Source organism: Physeter macrocephalus, chromosome 4 (genome assembly GCF_002837175.3).
Source record: "Physeter macrocephalus isolate SW-GA chromosome 4, ASM283717v5, whole genome shotgun sequence".
Classification (NCBI taxonomy): domain Eukaryota; kingdom Metazoa; phylum Chordata; class Mammalia; order Artiodactyla; family Physeteridae; genus Physeter; species Physeter macrocephalus.
The window spans coordinates 100,254,162-100,275,006 of NC_041217.1; the positions used below are offsets into that span (position 1 = coordinate 100,254,162).

Sequence of the window (20,845 nt, forward strand, 5' to 3'; positions counted from 1 at the left end):
CAAATCAATAAAATTAGAAATGAAAAAGAAGAAGTTACAACAGACACCGCAGAAATACAAAGCATCCTAAGAGACTACTACAAGCAACTCTATACCAACAAAATGGACAACCTGGAAGAAATGGACAAATTCTTAGAAAGGTATAACCTTCCAAGACTGAACCAGGAAGAAATAGAAAATATGAACAGACCAATCACAAGTAATGAAATTGAAACCTGTGATTAAAAATCTTCCAGCAAACAAAAGTCCAGGACCAGATGGCTTCACAGGTGAATTCTATCAAACATTTAGAGAAGAGCTAACACCCATCCTTCTCAAACTCTTCCTAAAAATTGCAGAGGAAGGAACACTCCCAAACTCATTCTATGAGGCTATCATCACCCTGATACCAAAACCAGACAAAGATACTAAAAAAAAAGAAAATTACAGACCAAAATCACTGATGAATATACATGCAAAAATCCTCAACAAAATACTAGCAAACTGAATCTAACAACACATTAAAAGGATCATACACCATGATCAAGTGAGATGTATGCCAGAGATGCAAGAATTCTTCAGTATACACAAATCAATCAATGTGATACACCATATTAACAAATTGAAGAATAAAAACCATATGATCATCTCAGTAGATGCAGAAAAAGCTTTCAGCAAAATTCAACACCCATTATGATAAAATGCCCTTGAGAAAGTAGGCATAGAGTGAACTTACCTCAACCTAATAAAGGCCATATATGACAAACCCACAGCCAACATCATCTTCAGTGGTGAAAAACTGAAACCATTTCCACTAACATGAGGATGAAGACAAGGTTGCCCACTGTGCCCACTAGTATTCAACATTGTTTTGGAAGTCTCAGCCACAGCAATTAGAGAACAGAAAGAAATAAAAGGAATCCAAATCAGAAAAGAAGAAGTAAAGCTGTCACTCTTTGCAGATGACATGATAGTATACATAGAGAATCCTAAAGATGCTACCAGAAAACTACTAGAGCTAATCAATGAATTTGGTAAAGTAGCACGATACAAAATTAATGCACAGAAATCTCTTGCATTCCTATACACTAATGATGAAAAATCTGAAAGTGAAATTAAGAAAACACTCCCATTTACCATTTACACTAATGATGAAAAATCTGAAAGAGAAATTAAGTAAACACTCGCATTTACCATTGCAACAAAAAGAATAAAATACCTAGGAATAAACCCATACCTAGGGAGACAAAAGACCTGTATGCAGAAAACTAAGACACTGCTGAAAGAAATTAAAGATGATACCAAAAGACGGAGATATATACCATGTTCTTGGATTGGAAGAATCAATATTGTGAAAATGACTATACTACCTAAAGCAATCTACAGATTCAATGCAATCCCTATTAAATTACCAATGGCATTTTTTACAGAACTAGAACAAAAAATCTTAAAATTTGTATGGAGACACAAAAGACCCTGAATAGCCAAAGCAGTCTTGAGGGGAAAAAATGGAGCTGGAGGAATCAGGCTCCCTGACTTCATACTATACTACAAAGCTACAGTAATCACAACAATATGGTACTGGCACAAAAACAGAAATATACATCAATGGAACAGGATAGAAAGCCCAGCGATAAACCCACGCACATATGATCAACTAATCTATGACAAAGGAGGCAAAGATATGCAGTGGAGAAAAGACAGTCTCTTCAATAAGCGGTGCTGGGAAAAATGGACAACTACATATAAAAGAATGAAATTAGAACACTCCCTAACACCATACACAAAAATAAACTCAAAATGGATTCGAGACCTAAATGTAAGACCGGGCACTATAAAGCTCTTAGAGGAAAACATAGGAAGAACACTCTTTGACATAAATCACACCAAGATCTTTTTTGATCCACCTCCTAGAGTAATGGAAATAAAAATAAACAAATGGGACCTAATGAAACTTCAAAGCTTTTGCACAGCAAAGGAAACCATAAACAAGATGAAAAGACAACCTCAGAATGGAAGAAAATATTTGCAAATGAATCATCGGACAAAGGATTAATGTCCAAAATATATAAACAGCTCATGCAGCTCAATATTAAAAAAAAAAAAAACCCAAATCAAAAAAGGGGCAAAAGCATACAAGAATGAATGAATGGGAAGATGACTCTTCAAAGACATAAAGTTTACGAATATACCACTGTTATTGTATGGGCTTGAATAAATATCCTGTAGTCCCTTCCCCAAAATAATAATAATATCATTTTTATCAGATAAACCTTCCCCATCACCAAACGTCTGTATCCCTCCAGCCATGATTACTTCAGCACTGCTTTTTCTTCATAGATCTTGTTACTACCTGATGTTCCTTTGTTTATGGAATGCTTTTCCTCGGAACGTGTGCTTCCTAAGAACTGAGATGTGTCTCTCAACACTAATGGAGTCTCATATCATATATTAACGCATGTATGTGGAACCTAGAAAAATGGTACAGATGAACTGGTTTGCAGGGCAGAAATTGAGACACAGATGCAGAGAACAAACGTATGGACACCAAGGGGGAAAGAGGTGGGGGGGTGTGGGTGTGGGTGTGATGAATTGGGAGATTGGGATTGACATAGATACACTGATGTGTATAAAATAGATGACTAATAAGAAAAAGAAAAAAATGAGGAAAACAGGGAGCTGTAGGAAGGTTTTGCTCAGAGGAGCGGCCTGACTGCTGTTTTAAACGGATCGCTCTGGTTGTTGTGTCGCAAATAGACTGTAGGGTTCGAGGGTGAAACCAAGGAGACCAGTTTGGAGCTGGTTGAAGCAATCCAAGCAAGAGGTAGTGTAGCTTACACCACTAGGGATAAGGAATAGGGGGAAATGGTTGGAGTCTGCATTTTTTTTGAAAGTAGAGTTAACAGAATTTCCTGACAGATTGGATATGAGATGCGAAGAAAAGACAGAAATCAAGCAGAACTCTGGAGTTGCCATCACTGACCCTGGGAAATCTGTCAGTGGAGCATCCTAGTCTCCAAGTGTCTTTACAAATAATATTTCATACCATCCAAGCGAATCAACAGCCTCTGCATTGGCTGGAGGAACCTGGATGCAACCTGGGATTACAAGGGTCTGCCCAGGCCCTCCCTTTGCTAGTTTAAAACCATTTCCTAAGTCCTGTGTACTTGTACTCTGTCTCCCTTTTTTCTCTCCCCTCCCTTGCTCTCCCTCTCTTCCCGTTTTCCAACCCCAAAAGGTCCTTCAAGCTCCAGAAACATCCTAGAAAATCCTTCCAGGTGTTGAAGGACTTCTGTTATTGGACTCTGCTGCTTCCTCAGCCCATGTCGCTGTCATTCCCTCGTGCTGCCACCAGGTGGCAGTGCACTGCTAAACATTGCACTGTTGGGACCTGCATTACTTCTCAGTAGAGAGTGGGGAGGGCTGAACTTTAGAATGGGCTGATATATCACAGACTAATCTGGCTTGGGGAGGATGAGGAGAGATTGTCTCCACTTCTTTTTTTAGAAACATCATATATCCTTGCTGGGGATGATTTTCCTTTCTTGAGTGTCAAAAGGCTCTATATGGCTTTCTAGCAGTCTTTCCACGTAGAGAGTGTTTTTATTTAAAGACTTTATTCATCAAACACCTTGCTGAGGTTGTAGTACTGGTGTATTTGTTTTATATGCTCTTCTTTGTTCGAGACAGGCAGAACACCTCCCTAGAAGCCTTCCCACAAGTAAAATCCTTCTTGAAAATCAAAAGTGGATATTGATTGAGTAGTTTCTGTATGTAGAATTTGGACTATGTTTTATGAAGAAGTAAGGAAAGGAAGTGCCCTTTGTCCGAAGTGTTTTGTTGCAATTGGAGAGGCAAAAGCATGAATACTGGAAACCTTAGGAATTAATTAATAAAAGTGTTACTGGGCAGTGCTAGTGACTAAAAAATAATAAAGGCACCAGGTACCTCTGGAGCCTGGAGTGCACGGTGGGGCTGAAAAGAAGCCTTTTGGTTGAAGTCTGCCTATAGACCAGTTAGGTTCCCAGCCCCTCTGCCCTACGCTGACAGAAAACCCAAGATTTACCCACTGGAAAAGTTGAATAAAGAGGTTTTGGCTTTAGGAACAACAAGCCAAATTATGAATGGGATAAGACATTGCTCTGAAAACCCAGGGTTTAAGGAATGTAAATAACTACCCCTGTCCCCTCAACACACACCACTAAGGTCTCCTTTCCAATCAGTTCATGTATTTCCCCCAGGTAGGAGATGAAAGATTAGCTTTGAAGACAATGCTTTGCTCAGGAGAAGAGAGCTATAGATTCCAACACTTGGGATTTCCCCCAATGAAGTGGTCAAGTCCTGACTATTTTTATCCTTACTCGACAAGTTCTACCCAGCACACAGAGCTTCTGTCTTCCTTTTAGTGCCTCATTCTTTAATAGGAACCAGAGTTTCTCAGGTTGGGTACTGTTGACTTTTGGGGCTAGATAAATCTCATTGGAAAGCTGTCCTCTGCACTGTGGGATGTTTAGCAGCATCCCTGGCCTCTACCACTAGAGGCCAGTAGCACCCATCCCTTTCCCACCCCTCACTCCCAAAAATGTGACGGGTGACCAAAAATGTCTCCTGTCCTTGCCAAATGTCCCTGGGGGGAGAAATCTCCCCCTCTTTCTTGAGAACTACTGGTTTGAACCGGCATCCACAGGCTACCAGCCATTGGAGGAAAGTCCAATTCATAAGAGAAAGCAAAACAGGGAAAGGAACTTTGAGAAAAGGAATGTGGGGGGCTGGGGGGATGGGTATTAAAGGAAAGCAGTATCCTCAGAGAAATAAGAGGCCATTGTGTCTTAAAAAAAAAAAAATGAGATCTATTCTTTTTAAATCCTCACAGAATAAGAAAGACCTTTGGCTATTAAAATTGTAACTGTAGGAATAAAAAAAAATTGGAAGATCATATTCAAGAGCTCTGTTGTAAATCAGAACAAAAAAATAAAAACAATAGAGAAAAGGTAAGAAAATTAAATAATTAAACTGGATGTTGGCGGTGTACCATCTAAAAAAGAACAAGGACATGGGAAACTTTTTTTTTTAAAACAATTGAAGACCCAAGCAGAGTTCCCGGCACTGGAAGGACATAACCTTCAAACTAAAGGACTATCCCCAGCCTAGTTAAACTGTAGTCACAATAAGATATATCATCATACTATCTCAGAACTAGTGATAAAGAGAAAAATTCCAAAAACATCAAGAAAGAAAAAGGGAAGGAGTCACAATAGGGGTTCTAATGACATTCAGAATGACAGTGGAGAAATGTCCTCAAACGGATTCCCCATATACCCTTTCACAGAGGATGTGCTCCACCAAAACAAGGGAAACCCAAGAAGGAGGAATACTCCAGTCCCAGAATCTGGGCGCCAGCCCAGGATGGCAGTGAAGGGAGTTCCAGGGTGAAGACAACCATGTTCAGCAGGCCTGGAGAGAGAAAAGACAGCGCTGCTTCGAATGCAGAGGAGGGAGAACTCTCTGGGCTGGAGAGTTCCAAAAGGATAGGGGAATATGAAGAGCGAACATGGGAAAAAGTAAGGAAGGTGGAAAGTGCAGGACTTGCTCAGACAAATGGAGGGAGTGTTGGATAAGAACATGACAGGAGATGGGGAAAGCAGTTGGTTAAATTACAAGATGAGAAATTATTTCAATTGTAGACACCTGAGACCGTCTTAGAATGTTTTCAGTTGCAGAAAGGATTTAAGTGATTTGACTATTTTTTAAGGCTATACAGAGAGGGTATAGGGGTCATTTTGAGTTATGAATAATGGTTCATTTTTGGTTTTGTTTGAACATGTTCTGTGTTTTCTAAGTTATAATTAGAAAACAATGAAAGTTTTTTTTTTTTTGAAGAAACAAAGCTGAGAAGAGATAAAAGCCCCAGTGGAAGTAATAATTTTCTAAATAACCCACATATCATCAGCACTAATATTTTGGGACTAGTATAATTGTATTTTGGAAGCATATTAGTTTTTCTTTTACTTTAATAAATAGGGATCTTTTGGTTTCATCTTTTAGCCCATATGTACGTATGATTCAGTGACAGTTTCGTGATTGCAGGATTTATCTATCAGTACTTCTGAAATTAGCATGATGTGCTTCCATTTAACAACACCTGCTATTTTCCACCAGGTGGGCTGCTAACTTCACACAGTGAACTGTGTTTAACTGCTGAGACTTCTAAATCTAATGCTAATGCATTTGGTATCTCTCTTTCATAATTCCCAAGCAATTCTAAAAGAAATAAGTTTGTGAACCATGTAATTGCAGTTGTGGGGTTTTGTTTCAGTTTCTAAATTGTGTATTACAACTTATAGTTTAACATTTTTACCTTTTTAGAATGTGACTAATGTATATATGCACTTTTCCTTTTATAATAGACCTTAACTATATTCAGTTATAGGTAAAAGTAAAAAAATCATCTCTAACTTGGAAGATGATCATTCTAGATGCGTGAAAAATAGAAAGTATTTGAAATTTATTGCACATAGAGATCCTGTGATGTGGCTGTTTCAGTGAATAAGTGATTATTTTCAGATAGATGTTATATATGGTTCTAAAGTATTTTAAGTAGCTTAATCTCTTAAATTCCTTCCCAAATCTTAGTTTTCCCATCCTCCATCTCTACAACAAAGGCATGTTAGGTTAAACTTTCTTTGAATCAGATTCTGAATTGATGGTATTGAAATAACTGTGAATAATGTCTTGCAGTTGTTTCAGCTTTAAGGTAATTTGACCATTTTCCCTGTGCCAGTGAAATTTGTATAGGATTCTTACAACATGCAGAACTGGTAAGATTTTACAATATGGTGCTATTGTTTCTCTTTTAAGGCTAATTAAAGACATTCTAATAACCAATGTTTGAATTTAAACATTTCCATAAATAGCATATTTTTAAAATGCATACTTATATTATGGGCCCAAACATACAATAATTTCTTTTTTGTTGTTGTCACAAAATCAGGATGTGGCCTCTTTCCTTTTATCCTTCCTTTTGCACAAATGGAGATTTTTTTGGTCCCTTTTAGCCTTTAAGCTCCAGAAAATAATTCTGGAGCCAGTAGTTACAATCCTGCCAGGGACAACATAATTCTGAGCACTACAGGTAGTGAGGATGACTGGTGGTGGTTTTAGTCAGGATTGACCAATGAGCTGAGCGCTAGAAGGAAGCAAAAGTGGAATAGCGGGTGCAGAGGGTGTTCACTTGTCCTTCAAGGACGTGAAAGGTGCTCGAGTCATGGTAGAGGGTGAAGTGCCATGAAGTGACCTATGATGAAGGAACCATGGGTTCCAGGCTGGGTCCTGCTGATACCCAGCTCTGTCACCTTGGGCGAGTTAGCCTCTCTGGACCTAAGTCTCTCACTGTGAAACAAGGAGGCCTGGCTGAGATCAGGGATCCTCAACTAGCGTCCTTGATCCCACAACTGGCTGTCAAGCCTGACTTGTCAAAGACAAGCAAGGCCGCTGCTCCAGGCCAGGCCGCCCTGGGACCTGTCAGCGCCTGCCTGGAATCTAGATCTCCCAACACTGCCTTTTCTGAGATTTCTAGTTGTCTTGCTCTGTCTGCCCACCTGCCAAGTGAATTCATTGCCCAAGTTCCCAGTACAAACCCCTGTCTGTCCCATTTCAACCTGACCATTACCTGTACATATTCTCTAACACAGATATATTTTGTACTTAGGGAGTGTTTTACTGACTCACAAAATTCTGCTCAAAACCGAACCACAATGAATAACGATATGCTCTCAGTCTGTTTCCCCTTTTACCATTAACTCCCCTAAAAACCTGAGAGTCACCCCAAGCTCCCCAGCCTCCTTAAATCCCTGCTCCCCGCTGTTTGCCCTCTCCAGTCCTTCAGCTTAGTGTTGTAAGTATCCTTTAGGCCAGCGGTCCCCAACCTTTCTGGCACCAGGGACCAGTTTCGTGGAAGACACTTTTTCCGCGGGGGGCGGGTGGGGGCAGATGGTTCAGGCGGAAATGCGAGCGACGGGGAGCGGCCCGCTCACTTCCTGCTGTGCGGCCCGGTTCCGAACAGGCCACAGACCAGCACCGGCCTGTGGCCTGGGGGTTGGGGACCCCTGCTTCAGGCCTTCAATGTCATTCTCCTGGCGTGTTTCAGTGATCTCTCAAATGATTTTCCTCCTCTGGTTGAGCTGCCACCCTTCTGTCCATTCTCTTCGTAACTGCCAGAGTGGTATTTCTTGAAAGCAGATCTGATTACAGTATTCTCCTTTTTTAACATCCTTCAGTAACTCCTCTTTGCCTTTAGATTTGAGTACATACTCTTTAGCATGGCTTTGAAGGCCCTACCTCTCCAGCTGCATTTTCTGCTGCTCTGTCCTCTTTACATGCCAAAATATAGTTCCCCAGATATTCCATGCCATTTCATGTCTCTCTGCTGTGAACACGCCAGAAGAACCTTTTTTCCTCCTCTGCTATACCTGGTAAACGTCATATTCTTCCAAGTTAGATAAAGTATCTCTTCTATAAAGCCTGACTGGGTTTATCAAAGTATAATTCATCATTTCTTACTTGGTGCTAACATTACATTTAATAATGATGTCTCTTGTCGTATCAATCTCTCTGATTGCAATTATTAGTTGTCCTACCAGACTGCAGTGAGTTCTTTATAAACGTCTTATTTACCCTTGTGCTCCTAGCCCAGTTCCTGTCACCTGGTAGGTGCTCTTGGGAGTATATCTGTGCTCACAATGAAGAATACAGTTCTAATAGCCAGCGCTGTCAACACTTGTTGCATCTATGATTTTAATATCTTTTCCTTTTTAAGAAGAGGAAAGCAGTCTTTAAATTCATACCATTTTTAGGGACTTCCCTGGTGGTCCAGGGGTTAAGACTCCATGCTCCCAAATGCAGGGGGCCTGGGTTCATTCCCTGGTCCGGGAACTAGATCCCGCATGCCGCAACTAAGAGCCCGTGTGCCGCAACTAAAGATCCCGCACGGGACAATCCCGTGTGCCACAACTAAGACCCGGTGCAGCCAGATAAGTAAATAATATTTTTAAAATAAATAAATAAATTCATACCATTTTAAAGCTGAAAGGAAGGGTATTTCAACTGCAAGTGACATAAAACTAAACTCAAGACTGGCTTGGGGCTTCCCTGGTGGTGCAGTGGTTGAGAGTCCACCTGCCATTGCAGGGGACACGGGTTCATGCCCCGGTCTGGGAGGATCCCACATGCCGTGGAGCGGCTAGGCCCGTGAACCATGGCCCCTGAGCCTGCGCATCCGGAACCTGTGCTCCGCAAGGGGAGAGGCCACAACAGTGAGAGGCCCGCGTACCGCAAAAACAGAACAAAACAAAACAAAACAAAAACTGGCTTGAACAATAAAGAGCGTTTTTTGACTTAACGAAATGGGAAAAATTCAGTGTTGTTTCTGGCAAGACTTGGTCCAGCTGCCCAGGGAGGCCACCAAGGATAGTTGTGTGTCTGCTCTCTCCTCTGCAGCATCCTCCCATCAGGCTCCCCAGCGCTGCCTCCAGCAGCTCCAGGCTCTTCCCTCAGGGCAGCAAAAAGCATTAGCGCCTCCTGGCTTCATATCTTTGCACTAAAGGTCTAAGGAAGAAGAAGCTCTCTTACAGCATGTAGGAGAGGGAGAGGTGAAGCTTCTTTTTCCCAGAAGTCCCAGCAAATGTCTCCTGCCTGATGGTCTCCAACTGGGTTATATTCACATCTTTCAGCTAATCATCGTAGCCAGAGATGAGTGTTGTTCCATGGTGCTTAAGCCATTCCAGGCCTACTCTTGGAGCTACAGGTTAGGGGTTAAGGAGACAGGGACTGAAATCCCACCAAAACCATCTGGCTGAGAATGTGAGCAAGAGTGAGTTACCCAAAGGAAAAATTGGATTATTTCTGGCAAAAGAAAGGGGCAATAAAAGGCTGGAAAGAGGAATACTAATATTCATTATGAAGGACTTTAGAAATCTTTTGCTCCAGACTCCCCTAAGTGTTTCAAGAACAAACTTCTTTTTTATTTCCCTGAAGCCTGAGACCTCCAGGCAAGGAAGAGCTTCTCAAGGTAAAGTGAGGATTGGCCCCAAGTCGTGAGGCAGGCCTGGAACAGCGGTCTTTAAATTCATACCATTTTAAAGGTAAAAGGAAACCTGTCTCTGACAAGACAGGCTTGAGAACCAGTTGTGGGATCATGATGGCTAGTTGAGGATCTCTGATCTCAGCCAGGCCTCCTTGCTTCACAGTGAGAGACTTGAGGTCCAGAGACTAACTCACCCAAGGTGGCAGAGCTGGTTATCTGAGCAGGATCCAGCCTGGAACCCACGGCTCGTTCATCCCAAGACACTTCATGGTACCTCATCATCACCTACGTTGAAGTGAGCATCTACCAAGTTCTTGAAGGACGTGCATATAAAAGCTTTTTTGGGGTGGTAAATTATGGTCATCTTGATTTCAGAATGATTGGATGAATTATCCAACATGCTTTTACTATATATTGTACTTTTCATTATTTTTAAAAAAGCGGTTATGAAGGAAAACTGAAACCATTTTTGGTTGAATGAAATTTTACCATTTTCATTTTGTTTTGTTTCCAAGATTCTGCAATAGCGCGGCATTCACTAAATAATAAATGTATTGTAGGTTTCAGTGTGTGGTAACAGCAGAGAATGACTTCATAGACCACTTGACCTGCTCTGTTGTGGTTTATGATGCCATTTGGATTCCTTGGTGGAATTATTTCCATCTGAATCACTATAAACTTCTATTTAGTTTGTCACAAATCTAAGGCCAGATATGTTTGTGGTTTTCAGCAGTGATGTAATTCTGAAAGATACTGTGAAAGTTACAAGTTGTCATATACTATTAGCATTTAACTCAGTGTTTCACATAATTCCAGACAAACTAGAAGCCTGAAAAAAATCCATTTCTCCATGTTATTTTTTTTTTTACTCTTAGGCAGTCTACCTTTGCTGTCTGTCTTGCCACTGTGGGTTTGGTTATCCATCAATCAAGTACGTGTGGGGAACACTGAGAGGCTCTGTGGGCATACACAGTAATGTAGGACATGGTCCCTGCCACTTCTTAATTAGGAAGCTTGTATAGATAGATAGAAAGGATGTTTCATTAACTACATGGTGGAGAGAGAATAAGAGAGAAAGAGTCTTTCTTCTCTTTTATATGACTGCCAATTGTGTGAAACAGACTGGATCACGTTGCAAGATACGCACATACTGCAGGGTATACACATTGACCTGCACAGAAAGCAAGAACTCAACTAAAGCATACTTTCCCAGTCGGCGGCCAGGTAGGAGCAACAGCAAAACAGCAGAACTGGCCAGAAGGGACTTGGGGGCCTAAGGTTCAACAGAAAAGTCTGAAGATTTCTAAGCCCCTGTATTTTTTTTTTCTGATTTTTTTTCCCCAGAGAGGCTCGCGGACAGAGGGAGGGAGTCATTGGTGACAGTGGTAGGTGGGGGTGTGGTGCCAAACCTATAGCGCAGAGCAGGGCACAGAGCACAGAGAGGTGGGATGCTGCCAGCGGCCCAATTCCCATAGAGCAGGTAGAGGCACGGCACACTCAGGGGGTTGAAGGCTGTAGATATATAGGGCTGGTGAGTTACAAAACAGAGAAGGGAAAGGAAATGGGTCAGGATGGGTGGTTGGCTATCACAGAAACCACAGGCGGCCGGGAGCACAGCTCCAGAGGAAGCTGGCTCAGCTCGCTGTGTGTTGGAGGGGGCAGGCTTCTCAGCAGGGACGCACAGGAACCAAGAACGGCCTTCATGAAGGTGACTCAGCAGCCTATTTCAGGACACGTGGAAAGCCTGGGTTCAGGTCCTGGCTCTACCACTTGCTGGCTCTGTCCCCGTGGGAAGGTTCAGATGCCTCACCTGTGAAATGAGAAGGTTCGATTAATTGGTCTCTTACATTCCTGAGATGTTATGAGATAAGGAGTTAGCATCTTCCCCAGCATAGACCATAGACTGAACTTCTAGAAACTGTAATGACAGTCATTTATCTATTCAGCGAGTAGTGATGAGCACCCGTGATGTGTCAAACACCATTCTTTGCATCAGGATCACAGCAGGCTGCGAGGTGAAGTCCTTTCCTCTCACGGAGCTTACGTTCTGGGGAGAGAGGCAGACAGCAATCAGACAAACTATAAATGAGCAAGTTAATTTGATTTACCAATAAATTGCTGTGAAGATGGTAAAATAAGACAGTGCGGTGGAGGGCAGCCATGTTTTGGGGGTAGGGGATGGTGGGGGAGAACTGCATCCTCTCTGAGGAGATAATGTTCAAGCAAAACCTGACTTGCAGGAATGAGCTTCCTATGAGACAGTCTGGGAGCAGGGCAGACAGCTCAGAATGAGCAGAAAAGGCCCTCAGGAAGGAATGAGTCTGACACATTCAAACAGCAGAAAGAAGACCCGTGTGGTTGGAGTGAGTGAGCAGGGAGCGGCTAGAGACATAAGCCAGCGCCAGACTACATGGGACGTTGGAGGCAGTGGTAAGAGACCTGGATCTTATCCCAAGTGCAGTGGTGATCCTTTGGAGGGTTTTAAGCGGGAGAAAGAAAGATCTGCTGTACATTATAAAAAGATCGCTCTGGAGATTCTGTAAAGAATAAAATGAAGGGGAGCAAGAGAAAAGCAGAGACGAATTGAGAGGCAATTGTAATAGTCACAGTGAGAGGTGGTGATGGCTTGGACCATGAGAGTAGCGGGGATATTGGGAGTAGGTGGGTAGGTAGGAATGTGTGTAGAGGTTTTGGAAGAAGGAAACATGGGAGCAGTTTTTATAGACATACTGTTTTCTTTTGTTTTGTTTTGTTTTTGCGGTACGCGGGCCTCTCGCTGTTGTGGCCTCTCCCGTTGCGGAGCACAGCTTCCGGACGCGCAGGCTCAGCGGCCATGGCTCACGGGCCCAGCTGCTCCGCAGCATGTGGGATCTTCCCGGACCGGGGCATGAACCCTTGTCCCCTGCATCGGCAGGGGGATTCTCAATCACTGCGCCACCAGGGAAACCCTAGACATACTGTTTTTATTAGTCTGTACCTCTGCCTTGAGGAAACTGCCCCTGACCCTCTTTTATGTCCTATTAATGGGATGCAGGACACAAAGGATGCTTCATCCATCATTTTACCCCCTGACCCCCATCACCAGACCCAACATTTGGTTTCAGAGTGGCCCCCACCAACCCTCGTCCCTGCCAGTCCCAACATAGATCTTCATGATCTTCACATCAATTCAGGAAACCTGTTTATGATAGGTTCTACTGTTCAATTGTCAATTTCTGGCTTGGGAACACAGGAATAGCATGTTTTGGTGGCAAATATGATAGTTCAGTTTTGAGTTGTTACTGAAAAGCCTAGTGAATAGAGGAATGCCAAAACAAGTATGTATTTCTTGCCCCAGTAGAATGGATTATTGAGGGCCAGTTTAGCAGCCCACAGTATTTGTAAAAGGAAGAGCTTTTCCTGGGTCTCTATAAGAATCCAGGAAAAGACTGACCCTGCTTGGGTCATGTGGCCACTCTGAAACCAAATGTTGGGTCTGGAGATGGGGCTTAGGGGGTAAAATCATGGATGAAGTATCCTTTGTGTCCTGCATCCCATTAATAGCACATAGAAGAGGATCAGGGACAGTTTCCTCAAGGCAGAGGTACAGACTAATAAAAACAGTATGTCTATAAAGGTGCCTTCACTTGGATTTCTCTAGATGCCACAACCCCTAGGAATGCCTGGTCATAGCCGAGCCTAAATTGTAGCTCTCTGAAACTCTCTCCCATTCCTTTGTCTTCAAAGGAATTTTAGTGAAGACCAAAATACAAGCATTCTATTGATAATTTTTCTTCATTGACTTCTTTATATATTTGATTATCTTCTAAAACTATATAAAATAATAAAAACTCTCTTAAGATTTTGTCATGGCCTGGTTCTCAGTATTTCTTCTAGGTGATACAGGACATCAGATACCCTAGCACCAACTTCTGTGTATCAGGCATAGCTATTCTGAGGGCTCTGTCCCTATCCAGATAGCCCCAGGTTTCCATCCACTTGACTGCACCCCTGCATAGCAGGTTTAATACGGAACCAGTGGGCATAGAATTTTTCAAGAAGTTTTAGGTGTACAATGGAAGGCTCTGCTCGCTTTAACCTAGCAGACTCCTTTCCCTTTGTGCTCAAACCTCAAAGCCTCAGGACAGTCTTCTCTCATGGACTTACTTTCTGGGGAGAGGACCCACAAGGGCTGAGAAGTTCCTTGAGGCCCTCTAGGCTGTGTATCTAGGACACACTGATAGGAAGGGGGCGTTTGTCTTTGGTTCCTTCTCATCTCCCCTTAGGGTTTGGTGCCTCCTGACTCTGGCTGTTTATAAACTCTCAATACCCTGCTTTGCTCCGGCATTTTCCCTCTTGCCCCAGGAATCGAACTGCCCCATTCAGTTCAACCCATTTATTGAGTGGACCTTACAAATAAGGCCCCAGGTTAAGCACTGTGAAATTACCTCCTTTGTGTCCTTTCTGCATTCCCAGTCTAAGAACATCTCAGCTAGGTGACAGGAAGATTGAGTTATTTTATATTAATATGCAAAAACATATTGAATCATTTATTCAATAAATATGTATTGCACACCAACTGTAAACCAAATACTCTTACAAGCACTGAGATTGCAATGATTAAAGTTCCTGGCATCCTCAGGTAAGGTATATTCTCGTGGAGGTATCAGTAAATAAATATATAATATGCCAGTAGAGGAAATAGAGTAATTTTAAAACAAAAAGCAAGCCTGGTGATGGAGGAGAGAGGAGTGCGTACAGGTGGGAGGAGCAGGATTATTTAGAAAGGTCAGTCGGGAAAGGTGCCTCTGAGAACTGATCTGGTGGGCAAATGGGTGGGAAGAGGCTTGGATTTGGAGAGAAATCTCTTTGTTGGTAGGATTTCCAGTTCCCTGAACTTATTATCAAAACGTCATAATGTGGCGAAGACTTAGATGGGGTTTGGAGTTATAGGCCTCTCTGGTGTAGAGCCATAAGCCAGACAGGGGTACCATATGGTACCGTCCCCCCCGTCCCCGGTCTCCTGCCAGTCAGGGTCATGGTTCTGACCCCTTGCCTGGCTCGATCCTCACCACCTGCATTTCCTCACGCTGGTCACCAACTCTCTGTTTTCCTGTTTATCTCACTGGTAGGACTTCCAGCTTGGCTTTCTTCCCAGCTACCACTTAGACTCTTGTCCTTGATGGTAATGTAGATTCTTGCATCACCTTGCCTTGGGCTATTCTGAGTAAATTTCCTTCCCTATCACTAGGAAGAACCTACTCATTGCCCACCCTGTGGGTAACCATATACTTTATCATTTAAATTGGGATACTTCTGAGAGCAGAAGGGAGTACTATTAATAATTATGCCAGGACTACAGGCATAAACTGGGACCATCCTGTGCAAACTGAGTGGTGGGTCACTGTATGCGTAAGGTCATTGGCTCAGTTAGCTCCAGCCCACAAGTGGAACCAAGACTCCTCTCCCCAGCCTAGCATCTGATCTGAAGGCTGAGGTTGGGCTCCTTCCATGGTGCAGCCAGAAGTCAGAAGACAGCTCATCATTCTTCAGTCACTACCTTGTTTGCTCACCCTCAGTCCTGTTTTTCTAGTCTCCATCTAGGAGGACCCTCAGGTCGCACCCCAGAACATGCCTCCACTAGTTTCTGTCCTTCTGGGACTGGACTGGAGACTTTCAGAACCCACTTTCTCTGCTTCCTCAGGCTGCTCCCTGGCACGAGATGTAGTCTTTTCTTCCATGTCCAAGTCTAAGAGAGCTGTCTCCAGACCCTTGCGTAGGCCCTACCAGGCTTTTGTGTTTGCCTCTCTGGAGCTCAGATGGAGTCAGAGGAGCTGGGCTTCCAGAGCCAGAGTCAGGCTGACCACACCTTCCAGCCCCTCAGGACACTAAAAATACCCAAACATACTGTTTATTGCTTCTTTACATAGCTATAAGCAAAGAAGATGTGGTGTGTAGATATATATATACAATGGAATGCTACTCAGCCGTAAAAAAGAATGAAATAATGCCCTTTGCAGCAACATAGATGGACCTAGAGATTATCATACTAAGTGAAGTAAGTCAGAAAGAGAAAGACAAATACCATATGATATCATTTATATGTGGAATCTAAAATATGACACAAATGAACTTATCTACGAAAAAGACTCACAGATATAGAGAACAGACTTGTGGTTGCCAAGGGGGAGGGGGAGGGGAGAGGGATGGATTGGGAGTTTGGGATTATCTGATTCAAACTTTTATATATAGAATGGATAAACAACAAAGTCCTACTATATAGAACAGGGAGCTACATTCAGTATCCTGTGAAAAACCATAATGGAAAAGAATATGAAAGAGAATATGTATAACTGAATCTCTTTGCTGTACAGCAGAAATTAGCACAACATTGTAAATCAACTAAACTTCAATAAAATAAAATTTTTTAAAAAGTTATATGCTCACAGCTTTAAAAGATTCAAGGGACATGGTAGACACCCATGGTTTTTTGAAGAAAATATTATAGATATTAAGATCAGGCCTCAAATTTTTGAAGTAACATTGAAAAAACCTTTATAATGAGACCCTACTGGGTTATTTTTGCTATAATAATACTGACATCTTATTGGATTCAAATGTATTTTGTAGTACAGGTCCACAATCTTTGATCTGAAATCCTAGAAAGCTCGGAAACCTGAGGGAGAAAAAAAAGTTCCAAGTTTGTCACAAGTTTATTTGACAGTAAAACCTGGTTTGAATTGGCATGAGGAGTATAGTCTTTATCCCACTTAGTGTGAATGTTCGTGTTTTGCTATAGAAATGTTAATATGTTTGGTTACTTCTCCAAACTTCAGCAGTGGATATTATGTAATATATGGTATATGTCCTGTATTACCTGTTCGAAACACTTCTGATCCAAAAGGTTTCTGATTAGGCATTTTGGCTCTATAGTGCTGAATGAAACCAAGCAAGGCCTCATGTACCCACAGTGCAGAAAGCCAAACTCTGACCGCCAAGAGTTTGCAGCAAAGAAAGGGTTTATTGCAAGAGGCCAAGCAAGAGTGTGGGAGACAAGCCTCAGATCCATTCCCACTTGGTCTTTGAGTTAGGGATTTTTTTTTTTTTTTTAAGGGATGAACAAAGGCTGGGATTAATTGTCTTGTGACATTTCTTTTTTTTTTTTTTTTTTTTTTGCGGTACGTGGGCCTCTCACCGTCGTGGCCTCTCCCGTTGAGGAGCACAGGCTCCGGATGCGCAGGCTCAGCGGCCATGGCTCACGGGCCTAGCCGCTCCGCGGCATGTGGGATCTTCCCGGACCGGGGCACGAACCCGTGTCCCCTGCATCGGCAGGCGGACTCTCAACCACTGCGCCACCAGGGAAGTCCTGTGACATTTCTTAATCATAGTTTTGGGAGTCAGGATGTTCTGGTTTATGAGGCTCAGACCAGGTGGTCCGTGGCTCAGGGGTCTGTTAGCTTATCTTGCCCTGGAGAAACAACCTGGGTTTGTATGTTAATGATGATATATATAATAGCAATTTTAGTGCATTAACGATGTTATGGACAACAGCAATTTTAGTCATCTGACTCTGGTGGATAAGTGTTCAGTTAGCACAGGATAGAGGTCAGAGGGGACAAGAAAGGGAATAAAGATTTGGATAGAGAGATTAATCATAAGCTCAGTAAGGAAACTCAGTTTTAGGGGGGCTCAGTTTCAGTACTGTTTTACCCAATACATGTTTTTAAATTAATAATCTCCACAAATTAGGCAAGCACAAACTTCCAACAAGATTCCTTACAAGTTTGCCCCCTTTTGGATACTGCTCCTTGTATGGTCTATAGTTTGGGAACTATTCAGTATTATTTTCTAGTTGAACATTTAGTACCTTAATCCTTTGGAAGAAAAAAAACCATTGATATAATAAATGATTAATAAATAAATAAAAATAGTGAATAACATATTGAGTCCAGATCTTTCTTTCCCCACTGGTGTAGTATGGAAGGAAGAGGGACTATCCATCATATGTGAAACAGAGTGGTCACATGTGCAGCCCGTTTTCATTTTTATAGGAGTTACACAGATGCCCTTCTGGAGCATAAGAGAAGCCTCCACACACAATCTCACACCTTTTTCTAAATTTGAAAAAACTTAGGACCAGTAGTTTTGTGTCTTCCACTAGTTTAGGAAAAGATTTTTCTGTTCTTTTCTCTAGGAACGTATTGTTCCTCAAGGCCAAAGTTGGGGGGATGGGGAGAGGAATGTATTAGGTATTTAGTCCTTTACTCTCTGACTTAATGTTTGTAGTAGCCAGGCTGCAAGAAACTCCCAGTGATTCTCACCTTCTGGTATTCAGTCCCCTGTGTAATCCCTTCCACATCAAATACAGTTTGTGGCAAACAGTTCCATATTTTCTTCATGCAAATACTGATATGTGTACCAATGTATATACAAACACACACAGCTGTGTGATTTTTTAATACATGCTGGATCATATTAAACATACTGTCCTGCAACTTGTGTATTCACTTTAACAACTTATCTGGGTACATCTTCCATATCTGTTCATATAAATCTATGTCATTTGTTCATGTGTCTCCATATATTTTATTGTATGGACTTCTCCAATCCCTGTTGGAAGATATTTGGGCTGTTTCCAATTTCCACAAATACAAACAGTGATAAAGTAGATAGCATGTGGGTAAATCTGTGGGATGTATTTCTGGTAGCAGTAATGCTGGATCAATAGTAGACACACTTAAAATTCTGATAGATATTCCTAAATTGCCTTCCCCAAAAGTTGTTCTAATGTATTTGCCTAGGGAATGTAAATGTCTGTTTCCCTACATCCTCAAAAACGCTGAGTATCCACAATCTCTGCCAGTTAGGTAGGTGAAAAATGACTCATTGCTTTCTTTTGTGTTTAATTGTTAACGATCTTTTCAAATGTTTATTGGCTGTTTGTGTTTCTTCTGTTTGGAATTGTCTGTCCATCTCCTTTGCCCATCTTGATACTAGGTTACTTATACTGATTTGTAAGGACTCTTTGTATATAAGTATGTTAAGGTCTTTGCCTGAAACATATTTTATAGAAAATTTCCCCCAGCTTATTGTCAACACTGACTTTAACATTTTGAATCATATTCAGGAACTTTTTGTCATAACCCAGTGATGTGTGTTGTATAAAGCACGAAAAAGGCTTTATAACTTAGTTTAAAAATATTTCCAATGAAAATTAAAATTGAGAGAGCATTTCCTGTTTGTACAAATGTTAACTGTTACTATGTTTAACTTCAGTATCACTGGCCCAGTTGATTTGCATTTTCACTATTTCCTTCTAGTTTCCCGAATACCATATTCACCGCATTCCCAGAAGCCGGGAGGTCCAGCAGTCCTGGCTGTCCACGGTACTCACCACCTTGTACTCTATGTGGCTCTCCTTCCCCCTGACTCACCGAGTGAAGCCAGATTTGGTACGTATGAGCATCGGAGGAGAGAGAAGGTCACTCTCCCGTGGATCCTTCATTAGTAACAGGACATATTGTTTTCTTGAACAGCTACCATTCATTAGTGTGCCAGATACTATACCAGACCTTTTGCTAACGTGTGCTAAAATTTATTTCAATGCACTTTGCTCAAAGAGGTGGGAAATTTGTCTTCCGTTTCTAGCTATAACATGAACTTTAAATTTGCCCTTTTCTCCCCTCTGTCTCATGGCAATAAGGACTAACCGAGCACTATCTTTAACCAATTTGTGCTGCTAGCCACCTGTGGTTTCTGAGCCAACGTCATGTGCTTGTTTGTCAGCCAGAGAACAGCCAGTTTTTTCTTATTCCTTTTCAGTACTCTTCTTATTTTGTCAAAACTCTGTTACCAATACTCTGTAATGGCCTGTATGGGAAAAGAATCTAAAAAAAGAGTGGATATGTGTATTTGTATAACTGATGTACTTTGCTATACACCTGAAACTAACACAACACTGTAAATCAATTATACCCCAATAAAATTTTTTTTTTAAGTTAGCAATCTAGTAGGCACAAAAAAACAAAAACAAAAACAAAAAGCTCTGTTACCAGAAAATGATATGCAGTGGGCAGAATGTCATACACACTCAAGTTTTTATAGGAAAGTAATACAGAAAATAGAAATGTGAAGGCTTTAGTGCACTGTATTAAACCTTACCTACCTTATCTGTAAAAGTCTTAAGTTCTCTGTGGTCTTTAGGATGAAGTTCTATTGCTAAATGCACTTCAGTAGGCAATGCAGATCAGCAGATATGTTATCACAGTAGTGTACACAGTACTTAAATAATACTCTCATTCCTGTTTAAGGCAGAATCCATTAATCTGCATAGCCTTAAAGAAACTCTTTATTTGCTTTCCATATACATGAGTTCTGGCACAGTGGATGTTATTCTCATGAATAATTGAACAAAAATGCATTTAGCTACGATGATTTTGAAAGATCTTTATCAGTTTGGTCATTGCCTTTCACCAGCTGGATTGCAATTCAGGTCCCTCCCTTGGATGAGAATTTTAAAATCTGAATTGTCTACGTGAGTACTTTAGATTGTTTTTAAAAGCTATAATTTACAAACAGTGAAATGCATAGATCTTAAGTATATAGTTTGACCACATCTCTATCAAGATATAGAACATTTCCATCACCCCACCTGCCCCTTCCCAAGCAGCCACTTTCTGGTGATTTCTATCGCCATAGATTAATTTTGCTTATATTTACTTTTAATTTTTTTTTTTTTTTTTTTTTTTTTTTTGGCGGTACGCGGGCCTCTCACTGCTGCGGCCTCTCCCGCCGCGGAGCACAGGC

General features: G+C 41.7%; 1 protein-coding gene across 1 annotated transcript in view; it reads left to right on the forward strand.

Moving 5' to 3' along the window:
- Positions 1 to 20,845, forward strand: part of ALG14 (ALG14 UDP-N-acetylglucosaminyltransferase subunit) — a 114,177-nt gene that overhangs the window by 23,376 nt on the left and 69,956 nt on the right. Inside the window, exon 3 of the mRNA XM_024119864.3 lies at positions 19,360 to 19,491. Within this exon, the coding sequence (XP_023975632.1) occupies positions 19,360 to 19,491 (132 nt within the window). The remainder of the gene's footprint in view (positions 1 to 19,359; positions 19,492 to 20,845) is intronic.